The 22,595-nt window shown below is 43.5% G+C and overlaps 1 protein-coding gene across 1 annotated transcript in view; it reads right to left on the bottom strand.

The window, feature by feature from the left end:
• GPR158 (G protein-coupled receptor 158) overlaps positions 1 to 22,595 on the bottom strand; it is a 340,854-nt gene that overhangs the window by 111,933 nt on the left and 206,326 nt on the right. The window contains exon 5 of the mRNA XM_065399964.1: positions 9,248 to 9,316. Within this exon, the coding sequence (XP_065256036.1) occupies positions 9,248 to 9,316 (69 nt within the window). The remainder of the gene's footprint in view (positions 1 to 9,247; positions 9,317 to 22,595) is intronic.

Below are 22,595 nucleotides of genomic sequence, written 5' to 3'. Positions count from 1 at the left end.
TCTATGGAACATGTGGATTCACTTAAGATTTTTACTTCATTTGATTCTACATTTTCTTTCACATATAGTGCCACTCCCCCCCCGCACGACCTGTTCTGTCCTTCCGATATATTTTGTACCCCAGAATGATTGTGTCTCATTGATTGTCCTCAGTCCACCATGGACCTAGATTTTGCCCAGGTCCATAATATTCCCACTCAGCATAAGAGCATCCCAGATTTGGTTGACTCCACTGATGGGCCCTCCCTCTCCTCTAGTCAGTTACCCACCAAATGACACCACTGTATGGTAGGAAGTGCCTTTACATTCCAGAAGGTCTGTCAGGTCTCAAAATGTTAAGAATGTGCCGTACCACACAAGCTGCCAGCCCTTTAGGCCACAGTTAAGACTCAGAACTTGATGCTATGAAGTTTCTGGTGGCCACGGGAGAGTACTGACATGAAAAAAAAAATCAGTTCCTATGACCTATGCTGTGTGAGCAAGTGCCCACACATTCAAGCACTCAGCCTACTCCAGCCTCCGCCTACCATTCCTCAACCCTTGTCCATGGTCCCATGGGACTTCACTGTAGAAATACCTTGCTCCCAAGATTGCACGATCATCCTGGTAGTTGTTTATCTTCTCATTAAGGGGGTGCATCTTATTTCTTTTTTGCTCTCTCCCCAATGCTTTTTTGCTCTCTCCCCAATGCTTTTTCAGCCTGCCTTTTCCTAAACCATGCTTTTCAGCTCCACAGATTACCAGCTAGACTAGCGCCTGATCAGGGCCCACAATTCACTTCCCAGTTCTGGCGTGAACTCCTAGGAATTGAACTTTTCACCTCCTCGGCCTACCACCCACAGATCAATGGACAGACAGAGAAGGTAAATCAAATCCACAAGCAATATCTTTGATCTTTCCTTACCTATTGTTAAGATGACTGGGTCATTCTCCTGCTCTAGGACTAATTTGTTTATAATAACTCCATCTGTGCCTCCATCTGACACAGTCCATTTTCACCATTGTCTCCACTTAATCACACCTGCAGACTTGCAAGTTTCTGCTGCGACAGACCTCATTACCCACCTTCATCAAGTATACCAGGAACTTACAGAGCATCTGGAAGCCACCAAGGAAACATACAAACACTATGGTGACCGAGACCACCAAGTTGCACCAATAAAAAGAGTGGGTTGACAGGTCTGGCTGTCTGCTAAACATCTCAGATCCTCCTGCCCATCTGCCAAATTAGATCCTCAATACTTGGGTCCATTCAAAATTGCTGAACAAGTCAACCTGGTAGCATTTTGACTCCAGCTGCCAGAATCCCTGGAAGTCTACCTGGTTTTTCATGTGTCCCTCCTGAAGCCTTACTCAGAAAATCCCTTTCCTAGCATCTCTGCTTCACTGACCCCGCTCATGGAGGTCCAGGGTCAGGCAGAATACAAAGTGTGAGCAATCCAGTTTGCTCTAGTATCTGCTCCAGTTCCTGCCCTTCTACATCCTTGACACCCCAGCTCTGACCCCCGACCACATCTCCGGCTCACCCATTGGCTCTGGCATTCAGCTTTTGATCCATATCTCTGACCTTTGTCTCTGCTCTTGACCACGCTCACTGGGTGCCCCATGGCCTGGACTCTTAACTCCAGCTCAGCTACATTCTAACCTCCAGGCCTGGTCACCCCCAGTGCTGCTGCAACCATTAGGCTTGACTGCCCCAGTTCCAGTCATGATATTGACACTAACTATAATGAAATGTAACAACAATGAGGGAGTTTTGGGTAAAAGCTCCTGAAAATAACTGGGCATAAAGAGAAAGTCCCTATCCTGCAGTTAGACACGAGAAGGAAAGAAATGAGGCATTTGGGGTTGCCTGGCCTGTATATAGCCTCAGCTCCAAACTTCCAGTTCCCTAAAGGGGTACTTCTGTAGCCCTGACAAGAAACACTTTCCAAACCTCAGCAATGATGATGGCACATCCCACTACTGAGAATATGCTGCCTCCAAAAACTATCACTTGTTCTGGTTCAAGGAGCCCCAAATCCTTGTTTTCCTTCAAGACCATTCAGGAGAGTCACTATGTTTTGATAATCAGAAATTCAGATCCACTAAACAGCCTTTGCTGTATCATCATATGCAGTACCTAAATCTTATGGTTTGCATCTGTGAACATCAGTATGCTGGGTATAAACAGACAATGAACACTCCTAATACATTACTTCAAGGCATACTTTAGGACCCAATGCATAAAAATGTTATGCACTATTCCACTTTCTCATTCATTAATCCTGAAGACTAAGCAATACACCGAATGAGAAAAGTTCACAGCTCTGCTAATGGATCTACTGCAGACTAATCTTCCAACCCAACACTCATGGCTCACCTCTCCCAGGTTAGTAATAATATATACAGGTCATTCTAGGGGATGAAGTCAACTGATACCATTCCCCTCTCCCAGTATTAAATGGCAGGTCACATTCTAGTCATTAAAACCCTATACACAATTAGTCCAAGAGCTGAACAGAGCGGCAACGTAGTCCATAAACAATGCAGTATAGTCTAGTGCCTAAGACATGTAACCAGAGGCTGAATATATGGGATTTATTCCTGACACCCACTGGATTACTGTGTAACCTTGATCAAGTCATTTTACCATAGCTCAATGTCCCCATTTCTCTAAACTAGGGACAATGACACTTGCCTATTTGTGTGAAGTGATTTGAGCCTATGAAAGAAGAGTGATAAATAAGTGCACTTATTATTATTAAAACTACAGTGGTTGCCCTTACATTTCTGAATTTTCCCTTTGATAACTAGTTACAGTTACCACAGTACTGCTTATTTGCTGTACTTGGCACAGGGAATATAGTAATGTTGTATAGTTACAAAGACTGTTTAAAAGGTTTTAAGGGCAACCAGTGTACAGGCCAAAACATTTTAAAAGAGTTTAGCTCCTACTTAGGCATCAAAATAAGCGGCCACATTTTCAAGCGATCAGTATGTTGGGAGCTGAAATCTTTTGAAAATCTGGCCATAAATGCCACAATGAGAGCTACTGGGTGTTGGACTCCTTTGATTGGCCCTGGCTGAGTGGTGAACATTAGAAAATGTGGCCCTGAAGTTTTATTTGAGCCTGGTCCTAAAAGCTCAAATTTCTATCCATTTGAGCTAGAGGAAGTAACTCCACTAGCAGGTAGGAAGTAGCCTACTATTTTTCTCACTGAGGGCAACCACTTGCACATACTAAGGACACTGCCTGTTGAACTGATTATAGCATTTACATATGAAAACAGTAACAGCTGGTGAGAAAAAGCAGGAGACACATGCAAAGGGTAACAAAATATGTTTTGTTTTCACATGAATGGAGACTGAGTAAGTCAGAGATGCAGGAATGCCACCCTAAATATCAGGAGGTGCAAAGGAGAATGCTCTCACTGACACAGAAGTATTGTGCTAATGGATAAGGAGGAGATCAGTGTTAGGCAAGCATAAGGAGTGGGGAGTAAAGGGACACAAATAGGTTTATGATCAAGTCTATAGAGATGAGTTTATAAATAAGGAAGGATGTTTTGAACTGAACCCTGAAGTGAATACAGAGTCAGTATAGTTATTTAGTGTGGAAATTGTGAGTTCATGTCTCCTGGTACTGTGTATGCAAAGAGGCAAGCAGCATAGTTCCTCATGTAGTTGAGTGTGACAATCTGAAATTTTCAGTTTTGCTTCTCCACAGCCACAACAACAAAGGAGAAGATGGTACAACAAGGAGAAAAACATTCTGTAATAAAATCATCCAGCTGCCACAGTGGAAGGAAGGAGGAAATTAGTGTTCTTCATGTTGTGTTGATGATTATGACAGAGTGAGATATGTCTCCACCAAATTGTGAACTCCATTTTGTATTGTGTGCTAAACACGTTTAACCTTACCCAGAGCAAGGTTACTGAGTTGCATTCCAGGCAGATGCCTGCCTAGGAAAGGTGCTTGACACCTTCTTGAAGGCCATCACAGAACAATCTGAAGCCACCAATTTTGACTGCCTCTCAACTGCAGGCCCAACCTAATGGAACAACAGACTTTCTACTCAAGGGTGAAGGCTCTACAGCTTCTCAGCACAAATATGTGGCAAAAGGAGACAGGCTGTATTTAAGAGGAGGTGCTTCTCTGAGCCAAGGGAGCAGACTATTGCAGCATGTAAGCAGGACTGGCAGGAAACAAAGAAGACAGGAGGGACTCTCCCTCACTTGACAAACCTGATGGTCACAGAAGGAAGGAGCTCAGACACAGGGAAGGTGCGTCTCAGGACTTCTGTTATTTTTCAAAGATCTGTAACTCTCTAATGTTATTTAAAAGTAAAGTGATTGTGATTAAGAAATTCCTGTGCTAAACCTGGATTCATAGTTCTCCTGCTATGTTGTCCCCAAAGGGGTAAAACTAGAAGCTAGCGTGCCCACAGCTCTGGGGGACTAAGGGTCTAGGATAACTGGTCTGTGGAGTCCCACATCCCATGAAAGGTCTCTGACAACGGGTCAGACCCAGGAGCATACCAGAGCTAGAAACAGTGAAGACTCTACCCAGACCCAATCAGCTTACAAGTATGTGGGACTCAGAGGCTGGATCCACTCACAACTCACTGATGTCCATACAGAACAGTAGTGGGCCAGGTCGTGACATTGATTATTCTGTGCAGCATATGTCCTTGGCCAGTGAGAGAGGAGGTGCCCTAGCTAAGAGATTTACAACGGTCAAGGTGAAAGGATACGAAAGCAAGAAACAGGATTTCAACAGAGGTGTATGTGAGGCAGTACTGAACACGGATAGGACTGGAAAATACAGGTAGCGCAAAGTGGCATTAAACTGGCTGGAGATAGTCAGAATTGTATATTGACTGTGCAGGAACACTGTCACTCAGTGGAAAGCTGGCGGAGTCATCTCCAGTGCCTCCTGTGCCAGTCCCCCACCACTCCTGACCAAAGGGAAAGAAAGGTTTGTGTAGGAGTTGTGTTGGAAACACGGGGTGGGAGGGTGGGCACAGGGTGATGGGGGAAGGTGGAATAGAGCTGCACAATGTCCAATCCTTAAAAGGACCCAGATGTCTTTCAATCAGGGACCCACAACCAGCTCATCAGCTCCATTCTATGTAAGGAGAATCAAGGCCAAAGAGAGGTATAGACATAGGAGATTCAGAATCCTGATTTTCCTTAGATGTAGTAGAGAGGGAGAGCTGCCTGGAGCTGGTTGAGCACAGTATGGTGATGTACTAAACAAGCAGTAAAAAGTCTGATAAATAAATTTAACCTATTAGGCAGGAAGTCTAAAAGTGGAAGCTGAGCTTTTCACTAATTGTCATGCTACAAAATATCCATTTGCCATATAAAATGAAGAACTATTATCACTGCAGTCTTTTAATTATGAAATCAAAACAATCCTGCTCCTGTTTCAATGTTTTAAGTGCATTTCCCCCAGATCTATTAATTCCTTAAACAATTTGTTCTGATTCACAGAATTACAAAAGCATTCCTAGACCTTTATAAATAAACAAATAAAAATCCAAAGTAACAGAAAAAGAGTTGAAGAACAGCAGCTGCACATATGTGAATTAGGTCTGATGTGACAATCAATAACTCACACCCTACCTATCTGGCATGAATTAAAATGTGTATGAGTGCTAACTGGGTACAAGTTATTCACTCATTTTATAGCCCACACCTAATCTTTTATTCAGCTATGTGTTCCTCAAAGGTTCATGCAAGCACAGTCTTGGATATGGTGTATGTACAGTAGAACCTCATTAATTAATGAGGGGGGAGGGATAGCTCAGTGGTTTGAGCATTGGCCTGCTAAACCCAGGGTTGTGAGTTCAATCCTTGAGGGGGCGATCTGGGGCAAAATCAGTACTTGGTCCTGCTAGTGAAGGCAGGGGGCTGGACTCAATGACCTTTCAAGGTCCCTTCCAGTTCTAGGAGACAGGATATCTCCATTAATTTAATTTAACACTTCAAGAATCCACACGTCCCATAATTCACACCCTAGAGTGGCAGTCTCTCCCTATTTAACAAGGCTGCATAGCAGAATTCTACCGTGAGCTTACAGAAGTATGTTCTTAAAGCTGGTGAAATAATGGTTAATTTATCTGTCTAGGCTCAACGACGGCCCCCATTACCATGGTATCTAAGCCCTTTCCCATTTATTTAAAATTAGAAACAACAATCTTTCTCTCATTTGTCCCAGCCCGTAGAAGTAATAGCTTGATTAGAGCACAGTTGTGTATGTGAGGGAGAAAGAGAGCCCCACCAGAGAGTGTGTGGGAGCATAAAACTATTGCAGAGAGGAAGCTTGATCATGAGTTTTGCATTTAGCTCTGAACAAAGTGAGTGAGGAATGGTCATTCTTATACATTATGAGAGTGGGTTCCTTAGTCTAGGACCAGTTCCATTCAAAGCACCATCTCACAAGCCTCCTGGGTTGGTTGAGAGTTTCATTATCAGTGGAACGTAGCTGTCATGGGAGCTCATTGTTGTAAAGGGAGAAACAACCTGTCAGGTAACCAGGTACAGTCCCATAGAGGGCATAGAAAATCTGGACAGACTTTGAACTTGACTCTGTTCAATGCAGAGCTGGTGCAGAGAGCAGAGCACTGCAGCAGTGTGCTCATGGCAATCCGTGTGACTACGCACATTGTTTGCTGCATTTTGTACTAGCTGGAGCTTTCGTAGCCAGTGTGGCTTCATTCCTAGAGGTGCAACAATCAACAGGACACAAGGTTCTTGGAGAAGATCTGGGATCAAGACAAAAGGCCGGGGAAAGACTAGGGTGAGCAGATGGGAGCCACAGCAAGATCAGGGATGAATTAAGCCAAGCTAGGGCTTTAGGCATATCTCACAGGAGAACTCTCTGCTATGGTCTCACCCCTTATACTTTGGCCCAACCTCCTGCTTAAGATGGTAGTAGCTGGGTCTTCCCTCCCTTGGCTGATGGGAAGTGTGGCAGTGTCTCTGCCTCCTTCCTCCCTCAACCACCTAGAGAGTATACTCCCCACTCCCTTCTCAGGAGCTGGACTCCACATCATAGGGCCTCCTGCTCTAGTTGGGTAGCAGGGCACCGACCTGCACTCCCCCTACCTGGCTGGAGAAGGTGACAGCTGCAGCAGCCAGGGGACTCATCCTTCCTCCCCCAGAAACCCTGAGGATCTGTGAGATCCTGCCCCTCTGAACTGATGACCGTGGCTTCCTCCCCACAGCAATGGCAAAAACTGCAGTAGAGTTCCCAAAGAGTAGCAGGCTTCCCTCCCCATCCCTCAAAAAAGCAACAGGGGTGTGGTCTGGTCTGGGGGGGTGGGCCAGACGGCTTCTTACCCAGCTTTTGTGACTGCCCTTCCTTCCTCTGCTGAATGCTCTCTACAGATTCAAACATTCCTAACTGCAGCAGTTACACCCAGTTCACACTTTGACGCTTCTTTTCATAACTATGAGGGCTGGAGGCTTACATTATTTTTGTTTTAAAACTAAAGCAGGGATTCTGAACTCACCATCTTACTGTGGTAGGGACCCTAGACCCAAGTTTATTGGTGCCTATCCTTTAATCTAGGCCTGGGCAAGTCTATAAGGGGTCAGAGTACAAGGCTGGGAAAAGGTTAGATTGTCAGGGAGAGAGAGAGAGGATACACGGATGGACTGAGAGGAGGAGATAAGAGGATAAGGTTGTGTGTTAGAGAGTGGAAAGGTAATTACATCTTTAACCAGAAGTACTGGTTTCATTGACATTCAGACTGTGAGGCAATGAACTCTAAAGCAATGAGCACAGGCTGGGAGTCAGAAAGGGTGTGATATTCTAAAATCCCAGCTCTGACACTGATTAGCTGTGGGATTTTAGGCACATAATTTCACCTCTTCCTCATCTGGGATTCAATGTTGTCCTCTAGCACCTGGGTGCTGCTCTCACATAAATGAAGACAGACCCAGTCCCCAGTGAAATGGGGGTAATAATTATTTACCTCAAAGGGTTATTGTGAGAATTAATTAGCATTTGTACAATGCTCTGAACATGTGAACCATTAACTAAGTGTTAAGTATGATTATATTTCTGTTCCAAGCACTTCATGACTGGCCTTAACATATTCCTCATTGGTTTCTAATGGTGATGTCAGTAACACAAAAACATTAAAAAATGAAATCTGTCTTCTTCCTAACAACCTCAGAATTAAAGATGAAATTCCAAATAAAACTATCCTAGCAATTAACAAACACATTTTTTACTTTTAACCTAAAAGAGCAACACAATTTTGAACAATTTAGAAAACAAACTCCTGCGGGATTTGTCTTTATTATGGCATTTATCTCCCCTCCTTTAGTACTGCATGTTTGCAAATTGTTTACATGTTTGCCTGGGTGTTTTGCTTTCCAGGGTCTCATTAATGAGCGGGAGCTCTGTAAAAGCCATATAAACATTTGACCACTGGGGAAAGCTATAACCATATTCAAAGCAGTCTCTAATTCTATTTCCTTCTCCATCAGTTCTCAATTCCTATCCTCTTCCCCCTTCGTCCACTTCCACCCTTCTTTCTTCCATCCACTCCTTAGGCCTTAGACTGCATGACCACAAACTTGCACCAAGATATCTTGGTTCTCCCTTTTCAAAAATTCCAGAAAACTCAACTGATTCATTAAGTATTCCAGCTAAAACAACCAGAACTATATTGTTCCATATTTTGCCCACTTACACTATATAAATAACAACACATCTTCCCAAACTTACACTACACTCACACTATATAAATAACACATATTCTCAAACATAAGGTATTCCAGATGTCTCACAGTTTCAGAGATATTTAATAAAACATTAAAATAACTCCCCTGCTTTGTAATAAATTCCAGAAAGCACTAGATATATTCAGTCTTTGTTCTTTATACACAAACTTGACATTTTTGTTATTTTTAAGTACAGTAGAGGACCTAGTTTCCAGCTTTTGATATTCTGTTCAACTGGGAACATACAATAGGCAACCTTAGAAAGTTTCCATTTGCTCCCCCCCCCCTTTTTTTAAATATCACTATTTAGTGTATTTGCAATATTCTCTCTATAGTATTCCCTGCACTTGGAATGATCTCAAATACCAAAAAGTTAAGCGCACTTACTGCACACAATACATTAAAATAATTGTATTAACTTACCTAGTATGTACATAGTTTTGATATCTGTATTTATCACCAAACTGCTTACGTTTTAAAACTTTGGCAATAAAAGCAGTTTAAAAATAACAACATAACTCACCGGGAAGTACAGGAGGAGTGATCCAAAAAGGATTGTTTCCAAAAGAACCAGGCCTGAAGCCCTGATGCTCTAGAAAACAGAAAAGGATGCATGACATTAGAAAATATTATTCATTTGCTATTTAGGTTTTGAGCTATTTATGACAGAAACCTTCATACTTGTCTGTACAGTGCCTGGCACAATAATTACCTATAAATATTATTAATCCTGATACAGTAGTTCAAGTTTAATTGATTTCAACCATAAAATATCATTCCCTCTTCAGTTTTGAATGCTGTTTAACACAAAACTGTTTAGATAGCATTTACTAATGCCAAATTTTGCCCTTGAATGTACATGCATTGATTCGGATCATGGGAGTTGCAATGATGGATTTAAGGGCAGAATTTGGTCTGTACCGTTTGAATTTCAAATAGTCCTTCAAACCTTTTCACATGCATATTTAATGCCAATAACCTGGCTTCTATAATATGTATGAATATTTTAAAATTGTATTCTATACCAAAAGTGGCTTTTTAGAATGAAAGCATATAACTTTATTTCCCGCAACTTTTGTATGAGAATGCTGATTCAGTCATTCACTTTTAAGGACTCTAAATCTAGCCAAGTACTGTACCCCTTAATCCTATCTATGGCATTCTGAGGCCTAAACATTATGTTCCCATTATCATTTGCTTATTGTTGTAAGTAAAATAAAAATTGATCAATCCTCTCCTCCCACTATAAATCTTGTTCCAATAAGTTAAATGATTTATATACAGTACATCTACAGCTTATATAATAAGATAAAATGTAAACACTGCATTTCCCATTTCCTTAACTACCTACTTCATCCAACATGCAGTCATAAATCACTCTATAAAACCCATTGTTTTCCTTTCAAACAAGGCAATTTTACAGTAGGCTGTCTCTCCTCAGCGAGGCAGGATGGCAGAAGGGCCCTTTGAAAAATCCCCTTGCTTCTCATAAAGAATATTCTTTTATAGCCTGGAATCAACGTGCCATGCAAATCTCTCCTGTGGCTTTGATTGGGGACCACCATATCTGTTGTAAATAAGACAGTAATTTTTAAAGACTTTTTGAAAAGGTTTTACAGAAGAACTGGGGCCAAAGGATCCTTTTTTCCCTTGGCCAAAGTCTCTGCAAGGAACTCTCCAGATGACCTCATTCAGGGAGTTCACAATCTGACTGACGGGGCATATCAACCCCACAAAGGTTAAGGAATTGCTCTCGACACAGAAAGACACACACCCTCACCCACTGCTGAGCATGCTCCCAGTGCAGGGAGAGCTCAAAAGGGAGCAGCTCAGCTCAGTCTGAGCTGACTGAGCAGGAGAGCAGTTGGGTGCTGCAACCTCCTGCAGAGAAGTCGCTGGGGCTCACAGTCAAGCTGCTGTAGGCCTTTCAACCTCCATTTCAACCATGGAGGCCAAGGACGACCAATCACTGCAGAGAGGGGAAGATGCTCCAGGGAGTGACACAAGAGGACTCCCAGGGGGACCCCAAGACAGACCCGTGATGCAGATGAAGGAACAGAAGTAGGAGTAGGAAGTGATTGAAGGAACAGGCGTAAGGGCACCCATCGATAGGCCATGTATCTGGACCATTATTTTGAACAGCCTTGGGTTGGAACCCAGTGGAGAAGGGAAGATTTGCAGTTCTCTACCCCCACCCACTGACTCTCGCCACTGGGCGACACAGTCATTGACTACAGCTGCTGAACCCTGCCGATAGACAAGGCGGCCTCTGACTCTCACCATCCATTGTCACTAGGCAAAACTGCCAGCCTTGGACTCAAAACCCCCCTTCACACTGACTAACTGAGATTCTCTTCTATCAATAATAGTTACGTCAGCTGATCACTGTGACAAGTGTCTGATGTACTTCATGGGACAGACTGATAGTTCTTACTATGCCTTTGTATTATGAAACCCAATGGCTCCTAGCTGAATTGGAGCTGAGTTTAACATCATTTCCAACAAAAATTGTTTTTTTGTAGCTGCGGCTGCTCAAAGCCAGTGGATGTCCCATGGCGCTATTACTGACAGGCACTAGCAATGCCTCATTTAGCATCCTTAAGAATATGGAGGTCCACTTCAAGAATGCTTCTCTGGGTACTGCAGTGTTTTCCAACTATTACCCTCTTCAAACCTCCTGTTTTTAAGAAAGATAACCAATAATATAATAGTACTGGCTCTGGGTGCCTCTCCATACCAATGACACATGAAGTAAGTCAAGGTTAAGGCCTTTTTTTGAAGGTTGAGACTGCATTAGTTAGGGGTTATGAATGATCTCTTACTGGCTTTCAACTGAAGTCAGGGAGCCATTCGGTCATGCAAGACTTCAGCAGCTTTTAATATGAATGAACACAGGTGATGCTTCAGCCACGTAAGTTATGTCTACACAGTCTGCGAAGCAAACCTCCCACCCCAGGTCAACAGACTTGGGTTAGAGGGGCTAGCACTAGCATGAGAATAGCTGTGCAGACAGCTATTTGAATTTGTGGCTCGGGCTGGAGCTTGGGCTTTGAAGCCCAGGGAGGGGGGGTGAGCGCTGGAGCTCGGGCTCTGAAGCAAGCTTCAACTTCAAAACGCTGCCTACAAAGTTATTGTTAGAGTTCTAGGGAGAGCCCGACTAAACCAAGTCAGTTGACCTGGGCCAGGAGGCTTGCTTCCGCGGGCTGTATATATATATACAGGACTTTACTAGTGTGTCTGGGGCCACCCTCATGTGATTCAAGTAACAACTTGCTTCAATCTTCACTAAAAAAGTTAATTGTGACCAGATGTTTAACACAATTAATATCAATAGTGAGGGGGAAGGAACATAAGCCAGAATAGTGAAATAACAGGTTAAAGAATATTTATATAAGTTCAAGTTGGCAGGGCTGGGTGAAATTCACCCTCGGGTACTTAAGGAATTAGCTTAAGCAATCTCAGAACCATTAGTGATTAGCTTTGAGAACTCCTGGAGGGCAGGTAAGGTGCCAGAAGACTGAAGAAAGGCAAAGATAGTACCTATCTTTTATAAGAGAAACAAAGAGGACCCAGGGAATTATACATCAATCAGCCTAACTTTGATACATGGAAAGATCCTGTAATAAATTATTAAACAATTTGTAGGCACCTAGAGAACAATAGAGTGACAAATAATTGCCAACTTGAATTTGTCAAGAACAAATCATGCCACAACAACCTAATATCCTTCTTTGACAGGGTTACTGGCTTAGTTGATGGGGGGCAGGAAATGATAGACATGATATATCTTGATTTTAGTAAGGCTTTTGACACTGTCCCAGGTGACATTCTCATAAGCAAACTAGGGAAATGTGGTCTAGATGAAATTACTATAAGGTCGGTGCAAAATTGGTTGAAAAAACATACCCAAAAGAGTAGTTATCAATGGTTTGCTGTCAAACTGAAGGGACATATCTAGTGGGGTCCTGCCAGGATATGTCCTGGGTCCAGTACTAATCTATATTTTGATTTATGATTTGGATAATGGAGTGGAGAGTATGCATAAAATTTGCAGCTGACACCAAGCTGGGAGGGGTTACTAGTACTTTGAAGTACAGGGTTGGAATTCAAAATGATCTTGAGAAATTGAAGAACTGGCCTGAAATCAATACGATAAAATTCAATAAAGATGTGACAATTAATACATTTAGGAAGGAAAAATTAAATGCACAACTACAAAATGGGGAATAACTGACAAGGAATAGTTCTGCTGAAAAGGATCTGCGGGTAACTGTAGATCACAAATTGAACTTGAGCCAACAATGTGATGCAGTTGTGAAAAAGGTTAATATCAATGTTGGGGGTATTAGCAAGAATGTCATATGGAAGACATGGAAGGTAATTTCGCTTTACTCCGCACTGGTGAGGACCTCAGCTGGAGTACTGTGTCCAGTTTTGGACATCATACTTGGAGAAAGATGCAGAAAAAATGGAGATGGTCCAGAGAAGAGCAACAAAAGTGCTAAAAATTTAGAAATCCAGATGTATAAGAAAAGGTTAAAAACACTGGGCATGTTTAGTCTTGAGAAAAGAAAACTAAGTGGGGATCTAAGGACAGTCTTCAAATATGTTAAAGGCTGTTATAAAGAGGATTGTGATCAATTGTTCTCCATGTCCACTGAAGGTAGGAAAAGAAGTAATTGTCTTAATCTGCAGCAAGGGAAATTTAGGTTACATATTAAGAAAAAATATTCTAGCTGTAAGGATAGCTGTGCATGGAACTGGTTACCAAAGGAGGCTGTTTTTAATTTTTTTTCCTGGAGGTTTTTCACAAACACCTGTCAGGCATGGTTTAGGTATATTTGGTCCTGCCTCAGCATAGGGGGATGAACAGATGACCTCTCAAGTTCCCTTACAGCCTTACGTTTCTATGATTCTATACCTATAATATTGAAAAGAAAACAGTCAGTAGTTATCTTGTATTTGTATTTCACCACCAAGCAATTGAAGTGCCATGTGTCTAAAGGATCTAAGATATCTATAGTGTTGTTCAATATATATGTTATGGACAAGATTTCTACCCACAAAGGAGAGAATTTTCATTTACTGTAGAGGCATGTTCAGAAATAGTAAAGTTAAGAACCTTGGCATTATTTTCAGAAACATCTTTTCCCTGGAAAGCTACATGTTGGATATAGTCCAAAAGTGTTTTGATTCAACAGTGCAATTTGTGCAGACTGCACCCTTATTTCTCCTGTGGTGAACTTGCAGACACAATACATAACCTTCTGGCCATGAATCATGACTACTGTAATTGCCTCTTGGATCTTGTCTACACTAATATTTGTAAACATGTTTGAACAAGTTAAGTAACACCATTGCAAATCCTAGTGCAAGCAGGATACACATGTTCATTCCTAGTTGTTTTTAACCCTTTTGGAACACATGTTTTTGTCTGGTCTGTACTATAAATTTCAATTATGTTAGCCAACACAAGTTATAACGTGGTTAAAAATGGTAGTGTAGGTGAGACCTCAGTAGGGCTTCTAGCAATGTTTCACCAACCATTTGCATCCAGTGTAGAGATGTAAAAGGACATTTGTGCACTAAATGGTCACCTGTGGTCATAGTCCAGCAGCCCTATGATTTTCTACACAAGCTGCCTATAAAATGGTATATTCTGAGATGAATCTGCTGAATCTTAGAGCTCTCACTAGGGAGGGACTGAATAAAAGTGAAATCTCCTAACGGATTTCTGTGCTCTGATATTTCATGCATTTTAAGGGTTCACCTTTGTGCCTCAAATCAGAAGGTGATGAATCCTTTATGAGGTGCTCCCTAAGGCATGGATATTGATAACCTTAGACTTCTGCATCCATCTGTCTCCTCCCCATTTACATGTTCAAAAGCACTCTCTTTTTGGAAGTGCTTTTAATATAATCACTTTCCTGTGTGCGAAAATATTTTAATTCATATTTTATGTATTTATCATTTTAGCTGCTTTTGCATATAGCATCAGGAACATGCATTAATACCTATTGACATTTTAATTTCCATGTAATCCAGTCTGACGATTTTAGGTTTCCCCCAGTCCACTCCCTTAATATAAGATAAATCCACACTGCATTTCAATAGTATGTAAGGGGCCAGGGAAAAAAGGATATGGAGACTTTTGCATCCCAAGTGAATAAAACAGTCTTGTTCTATCTCCCTGATTTCTGGTGGGAATACTTTATGCCTTCTTGTGTCAGGAAGAAATCTGTATTTCTTCCACTCTGGGGAATCATTAAATATCTGTATTGAACTAATGCAGCTTCTTTGGGCATGGTTGCTTTCTCACAGGCTGACAAGCCAAGCAACTTCTTTGATTAGGGAATTTTATACTAAATGTTAAAATACTTCTATATTTTCCTCTGGAATGACTGTCACAGCATGACCCTCCATACTTTATACAGAGTTATAAAGCACTTAAATGGATGCGACTGAAACTAATTTAGCACAACTTTTGTGAATTATTTGAAAAAGTTTTAACAAACAGTAGATAATAAACAATTGGTCCATTTTACTTACTTAGACTTTCAAAAGGCTTTGGACTTTGGTGTGAACGAACAAGGAATTAAAATTGCAAAGCTTGTTGGCAAAGCAAAGTTATTTAGGTTAATCAAAACTAGTGAGGGTTGTGAATTCCATAAGGATCATACAACATTAGGTCCTTATCCTGCAAAGACATACACAGATGTTTAATTTTATACTTGTGGATACCTCTCTGAGAATGTGAACTCCTTAATTCCAACTGGCAAGAGAGTTATAAGAATACGGGTCTGTCTCATCTTACGCGGGAGTTCCGTTCTGCGGTTAGTGCGTAAAGCGAAAACCACTTATAGCCAAAACCCCATTGAGTTCAATGGCGGGCAAAATCGCCCGCACTACAGGTATAGTATTAAAATTATTGTTTTTCTCTTTTTTTGTTTTTGTTTTTGCCGATCGCGTAAAGTTGAAATCGCGCATGTTAAATGCGCGTAAGATGCGACAGACCTGTATCTTGATTGTGGTATGTACATTCTCTACAAAGAATGTCATGTGAGGCTGTCATAACTATAAAGGGAAGGGTAACAGCTCTCCTGTGTACAGTACTAAAAATCCCTCCTGGCCAGAGACTCCAAAATCCTTTTACCTGTAAAGGGTTAAGAAGCTCGGGTAACCTGGCTGACACCTGACCCAAAGGACCAATAAGGGGACAAGATACTTTCAAATCTTGGGGGGGGAAGGCTTTTGTGTGTGCTCTTTGTTTTAAGGGGTTGTTCGCTCTTGGGACTGAGAGGGACCAGACATCAATCCAGGTTCTCCCCATCTTTCTAAACAAGTCTCTCTTATTTCAAACTTGTAAGTAAAAAGCCAGGCAAGGCGTCTTAGTTTTACTTTATTTTCTCAACTTGTAAATGTACCTTTTACTAGAGTGTTTATCTTTGTTTGCTGTACTTTGAACCTAAGACAGAGGGGGGTCCTTTGAGCTCTTTAAGTTTGATTACCCTGTAAAGCTATTTTCCATACTGATTTTACAGAGATGATTTTTACCTTTTTCTTTAATTAAAAGCCTTCTTTTTAAGAACCTGATTGATTTCTCCTTGTTTTAAGATCCAAGGGGGGTTGGATCTGTTTTCACCAGGAGTTGGTGAAAGGAAGGAGGGGGGAAGGGTCAATTTCTCCTTGTTTTAAGATCCAAGGGGGTTTGGATCTGTATTCACCAGGATTTGGTGAAAGGAAGGAGGGGGGAAGGGTCAATTTCTCCTTGTTTAAGATCCAAGGAGTTTGGATCTGTATTCACCAGGGAATTGGTGAGAGGTTTTCTAAAAGCTTCCCAGGGTAGGGAATGGTGGCAGCGGACCAGAACTAAGCTGGTAGTTAAGCTTAGAAGTCCTCATGCAGGCCCCTACATTTGTACCCTAAAGTTCAAAGTGGGGATACAGCCTTGACATGGTGGCAGAGCGGTGGGATTCGTTTTAAACCCAAAAGCCAGTAAGATTTTTTTGTTCCTTCTAGCTGCTTAGAAAGCAGAGCTGAAGGTAGATGCATATCTTATCTCTCCTTGCCTGAAGGCAGAGGTGTTAAGTTTTTTTTAACAAGGGGCTTTGTTAAGAGAAGGGTTCAAAGTGAGCAAACTTTGACTGGTAAAGGCAATTTACAAGCTGAATTGTTTTTTTTTCTTTTTATATCCTCGGGAGTAGCTTGTTAGAAAGTCTCTGTTAACTCAGCAGCAGCCAGAGCTAAGTACATCCCAGTTTCAGTCAACTGCAGAGGGGGTGACCCAGCACAAGAAAACAGGAAAATGACTACCAAAGAAGAAAAAGCTAAAGAGGAGGCCCACAAAAGAGCTATGGAGCTGAAAGAAAAAGAGATAGAGCTGAGAGACAGAGAAGAGAAAGCCAAAGAGGGGGCCCACAAGAGAGAGATAGAGCTGAGAGACAGAGAAGAGAAAGCCAAAGAGGAGGCCCACAAGAGAGAGATGGAGCTGAAAGAAAAAGAGATGGAGCTGAAAGAAAAAGAGATGGAGGACAGAGAAAAAGAAAGGAAGCATGAACTGGAAGTAGCAAAGGCTAAGCCGGATACAACAGCCCATCCCAACAACCCCTCTCCAGGTACCACTTCCCATCCCAGAAAATTCCCCACCTACAAGGCAGGCGATGATACTGAGGCCTTCTTAGAAAATTTTGAAAGGGCCTGCCTTGGATACAGCATCGCTGCAGACCAGTACATGGTAGAGCTGAGGCCGCAGCTCAGTGGACCCTTAGCAGAGGTGGCGGCTGAAATGCCTAAGGAACACATGAACAGTTATGAACTTTTTAAAAACAAGGCCAGACTCAGAATGGGGCTAACACCCGAGCATGCCCGTCGGCGGTTCAGAGCCCTAAGGTGGAAACCAGATGTGTCATTTACCCGGCATGCCTACCACATTGACAAAAATTGTGATGCCTGGGTATCAGGAGCAAATGTTAAATCTCTGGAAGATCTGCTTTCCCTAGTAAAAATGGAGCAGTTTTTATAGGGTGTTCCTGAGGAAATAGAAAGGTACATCCTAGATAGGAAGCCCAAAACTGTAACCGAGGCAGGGGAGATTGGAGCCAAATGGGTGGAGGTGACAGAAAAGAAAAAAGCTAGTAGCAGTTGGAGCGAATATCAGAAGGGGCAAGCCGAAACAAAACCTTATCACCGGGGACAACCCAAGGCCCCACCCACATCCCAAGGGAAACCCCAGACGCCTTCTCACCCCACCACACCAGTCTCCATCAACCAACATCGCCCCGGTGATACCTTAGCAGGGCGATGTTTTAAATGTAATGAACTGGGGCATATAAAGGCTCACTGCCCCAAGAACCCCAACCGATTACAGTTCATTACACCCCAATCACACCAAAGATCCCCAGACCCAGATGCCTCTCTCATACCCTCGGAGCGAAGGGAAACCTTGAGAGTGGGCGGAAAGAAGGTTATCGCTTGGAGGGACACTGGGGCACAAGTGTCAACTATCCACCAATCCCTAGTGGACCCCAAACTCATCAACCCGGAGGCTACAGTGACAATTCAACCCTTCGTGTCACAGTCTGTAACCTTGCCTACAGCCAAGTTGCATGTCCAGTACAAGGGCTGGTCAGGAATGTGGACTTTTGCAGTCTATGACAATTATCCCATCCCCATGCTGCTGGGGGAAGACTTGGCCAACCATGTGAAGCTAGCCAAGAGGGTGGGAATAGTCACCCGCAGCCTGGCTAAGCAAGCTTTCACCCCCATCCCTGTTCCTGAGCCGTCCACCAGGGCCCCGTCTGTGTTACCGGAGATCCAAACAAAGGTGGTGGAACCGGATCCCCTGCCAACGACTGCAACAGCCGTAGTGGATCCAATCCCAGAGACCCAGCCAAAGCCAGTCCCAGAACCGGAACTGGCAACGCAACCAGCACCAGAACCATTGCCAGCACTGAGTCCAGCGCTTGCAAGCCCGTCTACAACTCCAATGCCAGAGGGCACCAGCGAGTCTGAACTGGTGGAAGCAGCAGATAACCCTACCCAAGAGGCTCAGCCAGAGCCTGAAATACCACATAGTGCACCAGCGGACAGCGGTTCACAGTCAATGGAAACAGCCCCAGCACCTGCATCGCTTCCAGAGGGACCAAGCCCCAGTCCACAGTCCAAGGAGGAACTGATGTCTCCAGCATCAAGGGAACAGTTCCAGGCCGAGCAGGAAGCAGATGACAGCCTTCAGAAAGCTTGGGCGGCGGCACGGAGCACCCCACCGCCTCTCAGCTCTTCTAACTGATCCCGGTTTGTTGTAGAAAAAGGACTTTTATACAAGGAGACTCTTTCTGGTGGGCACCAGGAAGACTGGCATCCTCAAAGACAGTTGGTAGTTCCCACTAAGTATCGGGTAAAGCTCTTGAGCTTAGCCCATGATCATCCCAGTGGCCATTCTGGGGTGAACAGAACCAAAGACCGGTTGGGGAAGTCCTTCCACTGGGAGGGAATGGGCAAGGACGTTGCTAATTATGTCCGGTCTTGTGAGGTGTGCCAACGAGTGGGAAAGCCCCAAGACCAGGTTAAAGCCCCTCTCCAGCCACTACCCATAACTGAGGTCCCATTTCAGCGAGTAGCTGTGGATATTCTGGGTCCTTTCCCAAAGAAGACACCCAGAGTAAAGCAGTACGTACTGACTTTCATGGATTTTGCTACCCGATGGCCGGAAGCTGTACCTTTAAGCAACACCAGGGCTAAAAGTGTGTGCCAGGCATTAGCAGACATTTTTGCCAGGGTAGGGTGGCCCTCCGACATCCTTACAGATTCGGGAACTAATTTCCTGGCAGGGAACATGAAAAACCTGTGGGAAGCTCATGGGGTGAATCACTTGGTTGCCACCCCTCATCACCATCAAACCAATGGTCTGGTGGAGAGGTTTAATGGAACTTTGGGGGCCATGATACGTAAATTCGTAAATGAACACTCCAGTGATTGGGACCTAGTGTTGCAGCAGTTGCTTTTTGCCTACAGGGCTGTACCACATCCCAGTTTAGGGTTTTCACCATTTGAACTTGTGTATGGCCGCGAGGTTAAGGGGCCATTACAGTTGGTGAAGCAGCAATGGGAGGGGTTTACGCCTTCTCCAGGAACTAACATTCTAGACTTTGTAAGCAACCTACAAAGCACCCTCCGACACTCTTTAGCCCTTGCTAAAGAAAACCTAAAGGATGCTCAGGAAGAGCAAAAGGCCTGGTATGATAAACATTCCAGAGAACGGTCCTTCAAAGTAGGAGACCAAGTCATGGTCTTAAAGGCGCTCCAGGCCCATAAAATGGAAGCGTCGTGGGAAGGACCATTCACGGTCCAGGAGCGCCTAGGAGCTGTTAACTATCTCATAGCCTCCCCCACCTCCAACATAAAGCCTAAGGTATACCATGTTAATTCTCTTAAGCCCTTTTATTCCAGAGAACTAAACGTTTGCCAGTTTACAGCCCAGGAAACAGATGACGCGGAGTGGCCTGAAGGTGTCTACTACGAAGGAAAAAGGAATGGTGGCGTGGAAGAGGTGAACCTCTCCACGACCCTGGGACGTCTGCAGCGACAGCAGATCAAGGAGCTGTGCACAAGCTTTGCACCGATTTTCTCAGCCACTCCAGGACGGACCGAACGGGCATACCACTCCATTGACACAGGTAATGCTCACCCAATTAGAACCCCACCCTACCAGGAGTCACCTCATGCCCAAACTGCTATACAAAGGGAGATCCAGGACATGCTACAGATGGGTATAATCCGCCCCTCTACCAGTGGATGGGCATCTCCAGTGGTTCTAGTTCCCAAACCAGATGGGGAAATACGCTTTTGCGTGGACTACCGTAAGCTAAATGCTGTAACTCGTCCTGACAACTATCCAATGCCACGCACAGATGAGCTATTGGAAAAATTGGGACATGCCCAATTCATCTCTACTTTAGACTTAACCAAAGGGTACTGGCAAGTACCACTAGATGAACCCGCTAAGGAAAGGTCCGCCTTCGTCACCCAGGCAGGGGTGTATGAATTCAATGTACTCCCTTTCGGGTTGCGAAATGCACCCGCCACCTTCCAAAGACTTGTAGATGGTCTCTTAGCGGGATTGGGAGAATCTGCAGTTGCCTACCTCGATGATGTGGCCATTTTTTCTGATTCATGGACAGAACACCTGGAGCACCTGGAAAAAGTCTTCGAGCGCATCCGGCAGGCAGGACTAACTGTTAAGGCTAAAAAGTGTCAAATAGGCCAAAACAGAGTGATGTACCTGGGGCACCAGGTGGGTCAAGGAAGTATAAATCCCCTACAGGCCAAAGTGGATGCTATCCAAAAGTGGCCGGTTCCAAGGTCAAAGAAACAGGTCCAATCCTTCTTAGGCTTGGCCGGATATTATAGGCGATTTGTACCACACTACAGCCAAATCGCCGCCCCGCTGACAGACCTAACCAGAAAGAAACAGCCAAATGCCGTTCAGTGGACTGATGAGTGTCAAAAGGCCTTTAACCAGCTTAAGGCAACACTCATGTCTGACCCTGTGCTAAGGGCCCCAGACTTTGACAAACCGTTCCTAGTAACCACAGATGCGTCCGAGCGGGGCGTAGGAACAGTTTTAATGCAGGAAGGACTGGATCAAGAATTCCATCCTGTCGTGTTTCTCAGCAAGAAACTGTCTGAGAGGGAAAGCCACTGGTCAATCAGCGAAAAGGAATGCTACGCCATTGTGTACACGCTGGAAAAGCTACGCCCATATGTTTGGGGACGGCGTTTCCAACTACAAACAGACCATGCTGCGCTACAGTGGCTTCATACCGCCAAGGGAAATAACAAAAAACTTCTTCGGTGGAGTTTAGCTCTCCAAGATTTTGATTTTGAAATACAACACATTTTGGGAGCTTCTAACAAAGTGGCTGATACACTCTCCCGGGAAAGTTTCCCAGAGTTAACTGGTTAACAATTGTTCTTGGAATGAAACATATTGTTAGTTTTTATATAATCAGTAGTATGTCTAAAGGTACATGTGTCTTATTAACTCTGTTTTCTCCTAGAACTCCAGGAAGAAATCACAGCCAGTGTGGAACCAAACGTCCAACACTATCTGTGATTTGGGGGGCGTGTCATAACTATAAAGGGAAGGGTAACAGCTCTCCTGTGTACAGTACTAAAAATCCCTCCTGGCCAGAGACTCCAAAATCCTTTTACCTGTAAAGGGTTAAGAAGCTCGGGTAACCTGGCTGACACCTGACCCAAAGGACCAATAAGGGGACAAGATACTTTCAAATCTTGGGGGGGGGGAAGGCTTTTGTGTGTGCTCTTTGTTTTAAGGGGTTGTTCGCTCTTGGGACTGAGAGGGACCAGACATCAATCCAGGTTCTCCCCATCTTTCTAAACAAGTCTCTCTTATTTCAAACTTGTAAGTAAAAAGCCAGGCAAGGCGTCTTAGTTTTACTTTATTTTCTCAACTTGTAAATGTACCTTTTACTAGAGTGTTTATCTTTGTTTGCTGTACTTTGAACCTAAGACAGAGGGGGGTCCTTTGAGCTCTTTAAGTTTGATTACCCTGTAAAGCTATTTTCCATACTGATTTTACAGAGATGATTTTTACCTTTTTCTTTAATTAAAAGCCTTCTTTTTAAGAACCTGATTGATTTCTCCTTGTTTTAAGATCCAAGGGGGTTTGGATCTGTTTTCACCAGGAGTTGGTGAAAGGAAGGAGGGGGAAGGGTCAATTTCTCCTTGTTTTAAGATCCAAGGGGGTTTGGATCTGTATTCACCAGGAGTTGGTGAAAGGAAGGAGGGGGGAAGGGTCAATTTCTCCTTGTTTAAGATCCAAGGAGTTTGGATCTGTATTCACCAGGGAA

This window comes from Emys orbicularis, chromosome 2, assembly GCF_028017835.1.
Source record: "Emys orbicularis isolate rEmyOrb1 chromosome 2, rEmyOrb1.hap1, whole genome shotgun sequence".
Classification (NCBI taxonomy): Eukaryota; Metazoa; Chordata; order Testudines; family Emydidae; genus Emys; species Emys orbicularis.
The sequence above is the reverse complement of the archived record's forward strand: the minus strand, read 5'-3'. Positions and strand labels throughout refer to the sequence as shown.